General features: G+C 56.3%; 1 protein-coding gene across 1 annotated transcript; it reads left to right on the top strand.

The window, feature by feature from the left end:
• The first annotated feature begins 8,008 nt into the window (after positions 1-8,008).
• CIMAP1C (ciliary microtubule associated protein 1C) lies at positions 8,009-11,426 on the top strand. Its single transcript, XM_045795302.2, has 4 exons — positions 8,009-8,234; positions 9,049-9,159; positions 10,132-10,245; positions 10,868-11,426. The coding sequence occupies exons 1-4, from the start codon at positions 8,114-8,116 to the stop codon at positions 11,347-11,349; spliced, it is 828 nt and encodes a 275-aa protein (XP_045651258.1). The 5' UTR covers positions 8,009-8,113; the 3' UTR covers positions 11,350-11,426.
• The last annotated feature ends 1,611 nt before the right edge of the window (positions 11,427-13,037 follow it).

Below are 13,037 nucleotides of genomic sequence, written 5' to 3'. Positions count from 1 at the left end.
TTGCACTGATGAGAACACTGAGGCTCTAGCGGACACGGGATGCTGGGGCTCAAGCATACGCAGGTTGCCCTTCGTCCAGCCTGCACCCAGGGCCGGAAGCCCGGGGTGGTGCCGAGTGATGTCATGCCAGCAGACTGGCAGAAAGTTGAGGCCCATGTTGCTTTGGGGTTGATCCCTGACCATCTCCTCTCTCTCAAGAGCAGAGGTGGTTGGAGCCGGCAGCGGCTGCTCCTCCCTTGTCCCCTCCCTGGCCTCCTCAGCATGCCTCCCTGGGTCCCTGAAGGCCGGGTCCAGAGCAGAGCGGCCCAGGGCCTCCCTGGCATCCTCCTGGCTCAGGCCTTCTTCCTCTTCTTTCCAGTCTTTGCCATGAACTCCTCTGGCTTAGGCTGGCCAGCTGCCCTTGGTGGCCATCCCTGACCGTCCCTGCCTCCCTGGCCATATCTCACCCTCCTCCAGGAAGCCCTCCCAGTCCTTCCTGCCTTTCCACAGACTCCCTGGAATAGTGCTCTCTGAATTCTCCTAGTGGCTCCCAGGGCAAGTCTAGCCGGGTCAGGAGGTGTGACTCAATGTCTCCCCAGCCCCTCTACGAACTCCTTCTCAGCAAAGCATGGGACAGCTTTCAGGGCAGGGAGGCGGGAAACTCAGAATGCACTTGAAGACTGAAGAAGGATGTCCACAACTCAGCTGAAGGAGGATTCAGGGTGTTCTGAAGCTTCAGGGACCTGTGGTATGTGCTGCCTCAGTTTCTCTAAGTGATCTGCCTCTGTGAGAACAAGACAACAGCACGCCCAGCATCGCCCACTTTCCTGCCAACAGAGTTCAGCTAGGATGCTGGCCAGGCACTCCTGGTCACACTTACCCTTTGTCTTCCTGGACTCGGTGCCGGCTCTGGCAGCAGCTACGGCTTGGTCCTGCCCTGGCCAACGCCGGGCCCTCTGAGTGCCTCTGTGTTTTGCACTCTGACCACAGGGCTCCACCCAGGGAACCTGTGGCCAAAGCCAGCTTGCTGGTAAATGGCGGGTGCTTATGCCCTAGAGGGGGTGGTGTCTGTGCTGGGGTGTACTCCCACTGCCCAGGTCCTGCCCTTTGGGAATCAGCCTTCTGCTGTGAAGGGCATAGAACCCAGGCCGCTACTGTGCAAGGGGACATGGGTTTTGGGCCCCAGCTCTGTGGCCCCGTAGTCTCGTGGCCAGGGCCTCTCAGGCCTGGCCTTCTGACTAGGGGCCTCTGCTAGGAGGGGTCTTCCTGGCTGGAGGCATCCGTGGGGCTCCTGTAAGGGTGGGCAGCCGGGCCCAGGAGGGGCGGAGGCAGCGATTCCCAACAATTACACAATTCAGGAGCTGAGAAGTTGTGTGTGCTGTCCTCAGGAGCCAGCTGTGGGTGGGAGGCTGGTGGCAGGGCTTTGCCCTCAGCGGGAGCGGGAGTGGGCTTTGAGCCACACCCAAGCCCAAGCCCTATCGGGGAGACAGGGGGGAGGGGTGGTGTAGGATCCCCTCAGGGTCTCCGGTCGGGGCAGGCCACACCATGTCCACAAAAGCCTGTGGCTTCGGTGGCTATGAGCAGCTGGCCACAGCTGACTCCCCTGGGGTTGTGCTATTTCTAAATATTGGCTCATGCTGTTAACCCCTGCTGCGCTGCACCAGGAGACCCTGGCTGCCTGCAGAGAGTGTGTCTGGGAGGAGGAATGAAGAATTCCTGTTTGGATGGAAAATTTGTGAACACACTTGCTCAGAGCCTGGCCTTTGGGGGCTAGGGCAGGGCTCCTGAAAGAGGGATGGAAGTACCGGCTCAGGACGGAAACGAGGCTGGCGACGGGCGTTGGGAGATGTGGGTCTGAGCTGGCAGCTGGGCAGGGCAGTGGAAAGAATGTCGGCATAGGAGCCAGCGGTCCGGTTCTGCCAAGCCTCTTCTGTGTGGCCTCAGGCGAGTCACCTCACGTCCCCGCGCCTCTTCTCTCACCTGTAAATCGTAGAGCCGCTGTGGTGTCTGATGGTGTTTTCCAGCAGACGTGGGCCTTTCTACACTGCGAAGGGGCAGTGCCCGGTGGTTATGGTGATGGCAGTTGTTGATGCCAGGGTCCTGCCATCTGCACGACCCCCAGGAGTCCCCTGAAGGAAAGGCAAGACTGACAACCAAGAGGCAGCCGGAGCGAGCTGGCCGGCTGCCTCAGCCGGAGTGGGCTCAGTGTGCACGCACCTTACATGAGGACATAGCTTGCAGTGCAGCCTCTTGGGGCCCCCCTGGCTTGCTGTCCTGGTGCGGTGAAAACCCGTGGTAGCCAGCCTCCAAGACGGCCCTCCGCGGTCGCCAGCTCTGGCATTCAACCTTCGTCTGGCCACTCCCACACGGAACAGGGCTGAGCTGCAAGGCCCCTAAGAACCGTGGCAGTGACTGAGTGGGACCTCCAAGGCGAGGTCATAAAAGATATGGCAGCTTCCGGGGCGCCTGGGTGGCTTGTCGGTGAAGCGTCTGCCTTCAGCTCAAGTCATGATCCTGGGATCGAGCCCCACATCAGGCTCCCTGCTCGGCGGGGAGCCTGCTTCTCTCTCTGCTGCTGCTCCCCCTGCTTGTGCTCTCTCTCTCCCTCCCTCTCTCTTTCTCTCTCTCTCTGACAAATAAACAAAATCTTTGAAAGATACGGCAGCTTCTGACTGCTCGCTCTGGGGCAAGCCGGCCACCATGACTGAGGGGCCTGTGGAGGCCCTACAGGGGGAGGAACTGGGGTCTTCTGCCAACAGCCAGCCCCAGCTTACCACTCATCTTGGAAGTGGGTCTGCCAGAATCCATCAAACTCCAGAGGACCGAGGCCCTCACTGACCTCTCGGCTGCTGTCGCATAAGAGATGGGGAGCCCACACCGTCCCCCTGAGCCGCTTGTGAACTCCTCACCCACAGAAACTATGCGCAATAGTTAATGTTTATTGCTTTATTAAGCTCTTAGGTTTGGGGATAATTTGTTACGCAGCAGCTGATAACTGATGCAAATCTGTGCAAGTGTAAGTGCTAGTCCAGGGAGTCTGACTGCACTGCGGCTGGGACTCTGAAAGTAGGGCTCTGCTCCCACGAGGAGGGACCTTTTCTTGATCAGTCAATGGTTCGACTCATTCATTCATCCAACAAATCTTTCTTTTCCTTTTATTAAGATTTATTTATTTATTTTAGAGAGAGAGCGAGAGAGAACAAATGGGAGGAGGGGCAGAGGGAGAAAGACCAGGAGACGCCACGCTGAGTGTGGAGCCTGATGCGGGGCTCGATTCCAGGACCCTGAGATCATGACCTGAACTGAAATCAAGAGTCAGACACTTAACTGACTGAGCCACCCAGGTGCCCCTCAACAAATACTTCTGAAGTACTTACCATATATGTCAGTGCTAGGCTGGGCCTGGGGACACAAGACTAAATGGCAGGGTCCTGCCTGGGGGAGCTTGCAGGCTCCCCAGAGGGATGCGGTGACTGTTGGATATGGACAGTAAGGATGAGGGAGATGTCTGTGATGAGCCCAGCTTTCCAGTTTGGGCCCGTGGATGGCTGGTGGCATCGTTGCTTGTGATAAATGTGGGTAGATGACATCTCGGGAGAGAAGCTTTGGGGATGTTGGTCTTGAGGTTTGTGAGAAATCCAGTGACACCGTGTAGGCTGTCAGATATGTGGGCTGAAAGCCCCTGGGAAGGCCCGGGCCAGAGGCATGTCCGTTTGGGAACCGTTGCAGAGCAGACAGAGGGACTGAAGCAGCGGGAGGGCGGGCTGCCCGGGCGAGAGGAGGGCGGGGTAAGACCACGGGAAGGCCCAGAACTGAACCCTGAGACACTAACGGTTTTTCTTTCAACTTTTTGTTTTGACATAATTTCAGACTTACAGAAAAGCAGTGAGTCCATTACAAATATTTCCCACGTACTCTTCACCTAGATTTCCCGAATGTTAATATTTTACCAGATCTTAAATTCTTTTCTATGTATATACATGGTTTTTCCTGAGCTAGTCCAGAGTGAGCTGCGGACGTGATACGCCTTCATCCTTATATACCCCAGTGGCTCTTTCCTTTTTTAAATTTTTTGATTAGTTTTTAAAGATTTATTTATTTGAGAGAGACAGAGAGAGAGAGTACAAGTGGGAGGGAGGAGCAGCCTGACGCAGGGCTCGATCCCAGGACTCTGGCATCATGATCTGAGCTGAAGGCAGATGCTTAACCGACTGAGCCGCCCAGGCGCCCCATCCAGTGGCTCTTTCCTAAGAACGAGGACCTTCTCTTTCATAATCAGACAACAATGATCAAAATCAGGAAATTAACATTGGTATCTTATTTTAACCAGCTACAGACCTTTGTCCCATTTTGCCAATTTCCCCAATAATACCCTTGACAGCAAAGGAGAATCCTGGCTACTCTATTGCATTCAGTTGTCCTTCTATTAATCTGGGAAAGTTCTTTCCTTCGATGTTTCTTTGTCTATCATGACATTGCCATTTTCGGCAAGTACAGACCAGTTTTTGGTAAAGTGAATCTTGACTTGAGTTTATGTGTTTTCTTCATACCTAGGTTCGGGTCACGCGTCCGAGGCAGGAACAGCCCAGAAGTGATGTGGTGCCTTCTCGGTGCGTCCTCTGGGAGGTACACCGCATTTCTCTGCCCCACTGTTGGCAATGTTAATTTACATCACGTGGTTGAGGTGAGGCCTGCCAGCATTCTCCCTGTAAAGTGACTGTTTTTCCCTTTGCAATTAATAAACTCAAGCCAACGTTGAAAGGTCAGGTTGAGGAGGAAGAGCCAGGAGGAGAGCTTGTGAAGGGGCAGTGGGGACAGGGGAGCAAGACCAGAACAGCTCGGAGTGGGGAAGAGGTGCTGAAGGGAGGGCGTGGCCGGTCATTGGGTCCCGGCAGGCGGGAGGCCAGTCCGATGGGGGTGAGAAGTGTCCATTGGCTGCAGCTTCCCCAGCAGGTCGTCGTCTAGGTGGAGCGATGGCCTGGAGCCAGCCTGTGGAACAGAAGTGAGAGAAGAGGGCGAGAATAGAGACAACAGGGAAAACGCTTCTCGGGGGAGGTTTGTCTGGATGGGGCAGAGGGATACAGGCCATGGAGGAGACGTGTGTGTGTGTGTGTGTGTGTGTGTGTGTGTGTGTGTGTATGTGTCTGCGTGTATGTGTGTGTGTCTCTCTGTGTGTGTGTGTCTGTGTATGTGTGTGTGTCTGTGTGTCTGTGTCTGCATGTATGTGTGTGTCTGTGTATGTGTGTGCGTGTGTCTGTGTGTCTGTGTGTGTGTCTCTGTGTGTGTGTATGTGTGTGTGTGCGCGCATCAGAGAGATGGTTTCTGATACGTGGAAGGGACAGAGGGTGTGGAGAGCCTGATGGGAGGGGACCACATGAAAGGTCAACCATCTCTGGTTGCGCAGAGGGAATGGAAGAAGTCTTGGGGGGTCCTCCTGAGCTGCAGGAGGCAGTGGGAGCCGGTGGTCCCGATGGCGTGGTGGGGTGGGTTTGGCTCAGAGTCCAGTCTGCTGGCCTGTTTCCTCTGCTAAGGAGGAGGTGCAGGGGACTGAAAGGAGGGCTGGCCATGCAGAGGGAAATGAGTGATGTTAGACATGACCTCTGGAGAGAGGACGAGAGCAAGCTGACCAGTGTGGAGATGGGCAGTGGGGGGTGTGGAGACAAGTCGGGGGTTCGGAGACCATGATGTGAATCCCAAAGGCTTTTCACTGCCTGCTGCAGGCAGACAAGACAGACCTGGGGACTCAGGGGTGGGGTTTCCCAGGACGGCAGGCAGCGAAGAAGGCAGGAGGGGATGGAAGGAGAGGGAGAAGGAGCGCTGGAAGCGGTGGGGTCTCGGTGCTAGCAGGGGATTTGTACAGTCAGAGTAGCAGGGTGACAGGATGTCAGCCAGAGCGGCGGTCCACAGGGAGGCACAGGGTCAGCGCTGTGGGCGGTGGTGAGCAGCTCAGGCTGTGCTGGGGAGAGGGGCTGCGAGGGCGTGGAGGGGAGGTACTTGGAGAGGCGGGGGTCTGGGAACTGGGAGGCCGAGGGACAGGTGGTCCCCAGGGAAGCCTCACTCACCCGGTGCTGGCAGGGGCGGGGCGGGTGGGGAAGAAGGTCATGAGCCAGGGCCGCCAGGTTTACAAGTCAGAAGAGATGGCTGCTCTGAACAGACCGGGGGGAGGGGGGTGCACTGAAGCCCTTGAGGGGTGGTACTTTTGACAGGGAGGAGACACTGCCCCAGGGATCCGCTCCACCTTGGACTCTGGGGGGCAGGGGTGGGAGCGACAGAAAAAGCAGCTTTGGAGAGGACCAAGGGTGTCTCCAGGGGTGAGCTAGATGTCTGTTAAAGCAGGAAAGAAGGGAGCATTTGGAGCAGAAGTAGGGTGGCTTGTGATGGGCTGGGGTGTAGAGCAGCTCAGTCGCCCCCAGAGAGCCAGGCACACAGGTGACAGACAGGAGCAGTGCGGTGGGTATTGTGGGAAGGCTCCTGGGTCTGAAATACTTGGAAACTCCACCCCGCCTGCAGCCCCAGATGGGGAAGGTGGAGGTCTCAGCCCCACATCTGGCCCCCATCAGCATGAGGGGACCATCAGGGCTCAAGTCCAGCAGGCCCGTGGCTTCCTCCAGGAAAAGCTGACGAGCATGGGGGTGAGGAGGCGGCACTGCCCGTGGCCCGAGGCCAGTGGAGGCTGGGCCAATCCCAGCCTTGCCCAGCCCTCCGGCTCCAGAAATCAGAGGCTTGGCAGCCCCCTGGGTGATGTGAGGGACACGGTGGGGGGGGGGGGGGGTCTGCGGCCACTGGGTGGGGCCCTCCCTCTGTTCTAAGCCATTCAGTCCCACAAGGGCTTCTGGAGTGCCCAGCATGTCTGGCCCGTCTGCCTGAGTCCTCATTGCGCCTGCTGGCTGGAATGAGCTCAGAGCGGGGTTTGGTTTCCATTAGATCAGAGGCTGTGAGCCAAAGAGAGCCCTGGGTTTGTGTCCTGGTTCGGTCTCTGCTACTGATATAACAGGAGATTTTGGAAGTCCTTGCCCCTTTGAGGGCCTCAGTTTCTTTATTTGTATACTGGGGCTGTGACAGACACCCTCTCTGAAGCCAGCAGTCATCTGTTCCCAAGACGGACACCCCTTTTAGCTGGTTCAGATCAAATCCCCAGTCCGAGCTATGAACTGGTGGGTGCAGGCAGGCCCTGGGGCCCCCAAACCTCCTGGGTTTTTAGGGGGTGAAAGCGTCCCTAGCATTCCCTCAGCCCTAGGCCTTATCCATCAATCCTTTGGCAGTTGGGTGTCTTCTCTACCCCTCAATGCTCCCTCTCACACTGCCCCTACCCCAGGCCGTGTTCTGGGCCACAGGCATAGGAAGGGGCTTCTTAAGGCCTCAGCGCCACCCCTCCAAACTCATTTGCTCCCCATTCCCTGCCTGAAATGCCAGCAGCAGGCAAGCAAGCATTCCTTGAGCTGGACATGGATCTCTAAAGACACTGTGCTCTGGGATAGGAGTTTGAGAAGCTATCAGACAATCACACCTTAGTGTGAAATAATTGGTTTGATCTTTTTCCAAGGGGAAACAGACAGAAGGGAGGGCATGTCCAGAACCTGGGAGATAGGTGGGAGGGACAGGGGATAGAGAGCCACCCCAGGGGACTGTCCAGGCTGTGGGAAATCTCCCCCAGGATCCACCCACACTTTCCATTCCTTTCTCTGACTTCAGGGCACCCACCAGGAGAGAAGAGCTGACTCTGTCACTCTCCCTTTCCCTTTTTCTTCCCTGACCCGGGGTTCTGGGCACCCTTGGGCCATGTAGCCTGGTTGGGAGTAGGGGGCGGTGGGGCCTAGTTTTCAGGGTTCTATAGCTGAGCTGCCATGGTAACTGGGGGAAATAAACACTCTGGGTTTCACGGTCCAAGTTCTGCGGTGATGTCATCCCTAGCTCTAGCCTGCTAGGTCCTGTGTCTGGCTGCACCCCAGGCGGCCTCAGCTGCTCAAGCCAGAGGATCGACTTCCTTCCCAACCCCCAAGCAGCTTCTCGAGTGGGGGGGAGAGTGGACACAGGGGCTTGGGCAGGGGCATCTAGAACAGGCTCCACACAGGCCTAGCCCCTTGCCCACCACCTGGATCTCTCAGTAGCTATTGCTCCCTCCTGGGCCCCAGCCATGAAACTGTCCAAGGGGGCCAGGAACTCTGTGTTCAATGGGCAGCACCCAGAGGAGAAAGTTCCGGTGCCCTCGAGGCGGGAGGTAAAGCAGACCCCTGGGATCATGGCAATGGTCAAAGGTGAGAGCCGGCCCCTGCCCTGCGCTTGGATTCCTTTCTCTGCAGGGCTGCTGAAGGTGCCACAGCCTTCTAGCCCTGCCTCCCGCAAAGCTCCTGAGGACTCTCCTCCAAGCCCACAGAAGATTTGCACCTTTAAGCTGAACCTCAGAGGCAGTATTAGCTGCTGGAAATTTCAGGGGGGTAGGGGTGGGAGGGAACATGGTGTACGATTTTCCAGTTTTGGAAAGAAGCTAGGGATTCAAAGGAGCTTTTAGCCCACCATTAGCTTTCCTCACTTCCCTTGAATCTTACCCTCAACTGAAAGCAGACAAACTAATTCTTACTACATTGTTAATGACTGACTGTCGGTCTATGTGGGAGGTGGTTTAGTATGTGATTACATGTTTGTGGTCTCTTGGCTGATTGTCTCAGAATTTTCACATTACCGGGCTTGTGTGACTTTGAACAAACTGGTATTTCTAAGTCTCATTTTTCTCATCTGTAAGGTGGGAAACACAATGGTACCAATTTTATGGCGTTGTTAGGAGGCTTAGCTGAAACAATCCATGTCAATACTTAGTGTAGTGCTTGGTGCAGAAGAAGTTCTCAGTTAATTGTAACTATTATCTTTCATATTTCACATTGCCTAAGATAGATTGCATTTTATCTGGGAACATTGTTTTTCCCCCAAAGGAGGCTCGATGGTGGGATTTGCGGCGGTGTGACATCAGCAGAAGCAAAGATCCCAATATTCTCAGGGCACACTGAGTTCGGGGCTTCCCCTGCCTCTGATCCTGTGCACTGAGGCTGACAGCTGCCCTGTCCATCCTCGCAGGTCCGGGCCCAGCCAAGTACCCCCGGCCATCCTGCACAGGCTACTTACACCATGACGTCTCCATGTTCCAGGAGCCAGCCTATACTCTGCACACCAGACACTCAGAGAAGCGTGAGTGCCCCCCACGCCCGTCATCCCTTGGGCTCTGGGTTATTATTGTTGGATGTTTGGGGGGGGGTAGTGAGAGGTAGGGAGCCATTACCTGTAGCCACAGGACCCTGGGAACCCAGGCCTGCCCTGAAGAGGACACCCGGGTGGCTCACTGGGTCCAGAAGGAAGCCCCCAGGGATGCCCATGTGACCCACCCCTCCAAAGGCAGCTCTGTGGGGCGCTTCCAGCTGGGCCTCCCGAGGGAGCTCCGAAGGGCCGCTGGCACTGTCCAGCAGGCGGGCCAGAGTCTCCTCTCTGTCTTGTCTTGAGCCAGGGCCCTTCAGCTCTGGCTGCTGTGGGTTCACTTGCCACAGAAGTTGGGCAGAAATAGCTGGGGAGTAGGGAAAAGTGGTGGGAATGGTGGCTCCCTCAAGCTTCCCAGGCGGCTTAGAACCACCTGGAAGGGCATGAGCAGAAAGCCGCAGAAGAACTCTGGCTGCTGGTCAAGGCCAGCGAGAGGAGAAGGTGGGCAGGTGTGTCGAGGGGTGTATCCGGGGGTGTGAGATCAAGAGGCCTGCTTGGTTCCTCCCTGGCATAACATGGTGTCTTCAGCAGGGGAACCCCCATCCAGGGCTGGGCCCCTTCTTAGTACTAACAATAGCCACTCTGCCTATGATTACCCCTTGGCACAGCTCCCCGATGGGAGCCAACCAAGTTGCTATGCAGCTGTTATTTTATCTGCTTCTCCGAGCAAGTTCTTGAGACTGCTTCTCCGTGCAATTTTCCTGGCAGAGGGACACAAGAGGTCATGCATTACAAGCCCCATTTTGCAGATGAGGAAATCAAGGGTTGGGAAACACCAAAGAGTCCAAGGAATTGGAAGGGAGACCTCACTTCTCTACTGGGCAATGGAGATCTTCACCTGGAGGCAATCCAGGCTCACCCTAAGGCATCTTCTGGGGCTGACTGGGCCTCTCTGTGGCTGCCCTGCAGGGGTCATGGACATTTGCAGCCCTGGGCCTTGCTATTTCTTGGATCCCAAAATAACCCGGTTTGGAATGTCCAGCTGCCCACAGGTCCCCATGGAGGAACGCATCTCTAACCTGCGTAAGAGGGGATGGGAGAGGGATGTGGGGGTTGGGAGGATGGGGGGCGGGAGTCCACCCTTAGGACCTGAGCAGGGACAAAGGGTCATGACTCCCCTTTGCCAGGTGTGTCTTTGGATCCTGGCATCTCCCTACAAGCTTATATCAAGACACTGATGTCCCCATGTCGGTGTCACCCTATTTACGTCTTGAAGCCAATGTTATGCATGTGTGTCAGCAGGCAAGGTTATGATAAAAATGTCATGGGGCTCACAGTGTATCAGGGATATTGTCATGCTAATGAGCTCACAGACTGTAGTGATTTCAGGATGTTTTCTGGGTGCTGTTACGGGGATGATATCAGGATGCTGACATCCCAAGTGTGACGTTCTGATGACACTTGTGATTTTTATCTTATGATAACAGCGTCAATACTGATGTCACTGCGGCCTAAGTCCCTCCCCCTGGCTGTAGCCCTATGCAGGGGTGGTGATGTCCCTGTCCGACGATAAAGTGGTTATAGTAATGTCATATCAGGTTAACAAAGACCTCTTACCTCTCTACCTGGACCCATCAGTTGGACACCAGGAGACATGGCCTGGCTCCCACCCTGAGACCCTTCCCCTCCATTCATCCACTCTCAGGCCTGAGCCCCAACCCAGCCTCCTGCCATTACAACTTGGAGAAGACCCACCCACCTGGGGAACGCAGGGCTCCCCAGTATGCTTTTGGCTACCGGTGCCCATACAGAGTGACGGACCCCAATCCAGCCCCCAACCGGTACCAGCTGCCACTCTTGCTGGGGCCCAGCAACCCCGTCAGCCGAGCTGCTCCTTGCTATAGTTTCACCTCGGAGCACAAGAACTGGTTCTACAAGGAGAATGTGGCAGGAGGCCCCGGGCCAGCCACGCACGCTCGGCCCGAGCCCTCCGTCTACCAGAGCCGCAGCCCCGTCTACAGCATGGCCAAGCGATTCGCCTACCCGATGGACCACACACCTCGGCCTGGCCCCGGCTCCCACAATGTCCGGCAGGTCACGGTGCACAAGCCCCACACACCTGCGTTCACCATGGGCATCAAGCACTCACCCCACCTGTGCCCGCTGGTCATCGACATTCACGACTAAGGCCCCTCCTGGGGCACACACTCACCCCTCCCCTCAGAAGTTATTTTTCTGTATTGAACTGAGCAATTTACCCAGGTTTCAAGTAGCAGAGCTGGTGCCTGGTGTGGCTGGTGTACTGAAGGCATTAGATAAATATTTTCACTTATTTAGTTTTTTGTTTTGCAAACACTGGCTGCTTCCTTTGGGGCCTGCCCTGGGTGAGGGGCTGGGATGCTCGGAGGCACTGTAGGGGTCCCTCTCTGGGAGAAGGTCTGTTCCAACTCAGCAGGGGAGGCAGCTAGCAGCCCTGGGCAGAGGCTCTGGACAGCTACGTTCTAGTCTGAACGCTGCCGCTAACGTGTTGTGTGGCCTTGGGCAGCTCTTGTCCTCTAGGCCTCTCGGGGCTGCCCTTGGGACAGTGAGGGGGGAGTGTAGGTCTGGAGCATGTTCAAGTTCCCTCCAGCTCCACAACGGTGTGACTCTGGTCCCTGACAGGGGTCAGCCCCCGAGACAGGAGCAGGAGCAGGGCAGAGGAGGGAGGGGTCGTCTGGTTGGGGACGGGGGTCAAGGGGGTTTTTCCTGGCAGAGGGACACAAGAGGACAAATGGAGATGGTGTGCAGCAGGGGGCGTATTCTTGGTACTGGCGAAGATGAGAGCAAAGGCAGGCACGTGGGAGGGAAGTGCACAGGGCAGGACCCCGGAGCAAGCTCCGAGGGCAAGAGCCTGGACTTCAGGAGGCTGGACGATAAGACGACCAGGTTGCTGGCAACTGGAGGGCACTCTGGCTTTGTCCTCAGTGTGACAGGGCTAGATGTGTGATTTTCAGGATTCTCTGGGCAATGAGAGAAGGTTGGACAGAATGCGCAGAGCCTGGAGGCTGCAGTCAGCCTAGGAGGAGGCAAAGGGGCCGGACGGGCTGCTGGGAGAAGGGTCTGCAGGCCGCGGGCTGCCTTTGGAGAGCTGCTTGTCTGTCCCCGACTCACGACTCACCAGCCTCGCCCTGCAGTGCCCGACAGAGAGGAGAGGAGGAGCCGCACACTAGCCAGGAGGGGGCAGTGTTGCCTCACTCATGAGTCCAGGCCTGGCCCACCTGCCCCGCCCGGCCCCGCCCCTTCCAGCTTTGCCGCTTTGGGGCAGGTAGATGCCCACTCTCCTGCCAGTCTCTGGAGAGGCTGGGGTCGAGTTGAAGCAATATTCAGGTTTTAATTGAAAATGAAAATTGAACCGAAGAACTAACTTCGCATAGAAAGAATCAGAGAATATCTTTGAAATATTAAAACAACAATCACAACCCTGAGTATTTTTAAAAGGGGCTTGTAGGAAAGCCCACTGGGATCATACCTGACTCTGGGCCCGGAAATCCCCTGCCCCCCACCGTGCTAGCCCCCAGGCCTGGGGTATTATGTCTGTCCTGTCCTCCCCACTCCTCGGAGAGGCTGGTCTGGGCAGGCTCTAGAGAGAGAGAGTGAGCTTGGGGACCCATCTGTCTTGCAGCAGATTAGAAAGATGTCATTTTGCCGACAATGCCATTTATCACGTCGGCTGCAAAAATTAGGGATGCTTGGCTGAAAGTACTGGGTGGGGGTGGGGGCTGGCAGGTGGCAGCGGCTGCCGCTCTCCTGTGTCACTGGGTCAGGGAAGCTGCAGGCCAACCTCTGAACAGGGCTTTTCGGATTTAGTGCCTATCTCATTTCAAGGCCCTCCGTTG

This window comes from Ursus americanus, chromosome 28 (genome assembly GCF_024610735.1).
Source record: "Ursus americanus isolate L20-20 chromosome 28, mUrsAme1.1.p, whole genome shotgun sequence".
Classification (NCBI taxonomy): domain Eukaryota; kingdom Metazoa; phylum Chordata; class Mammalia; order Carnivora; family Ursidae; genus Ursus; species Ursus americanus.
Note: the sequence above shows the minus strand (reverse complement) of the source record. Positions and strands in the feature narration are given on the sequence as shown.

What these genes read in the sequence shown, in the direction of transcription:
- CIMAP1C (XM_045795302.2), top strand. Translation starts at nt 8,114, where the DNA reads ATGAAACTGTCCAAGGGGGCCAGGAACTCTGTGTTCAATGGGCAGCAC. An exon ending in GATCATGGCAATGGTCAAAG is followed by an intron (nt 8,235 to 9,048) that starts GTGAGAGCCGGC and finishes CCATCCTCGCAG; the next exon opens with GTCCGGGCCCAGCCAAGTAC. An exon ending in GGAACGCATCTCTAACCTGC is followed by an intron (nt 10,246 to 10,867) that starts GTAAGAGGGGAT and finishes ATCCACTCTCAG; the next exon opens with GCCTGAGCCCCAACCCAGCC.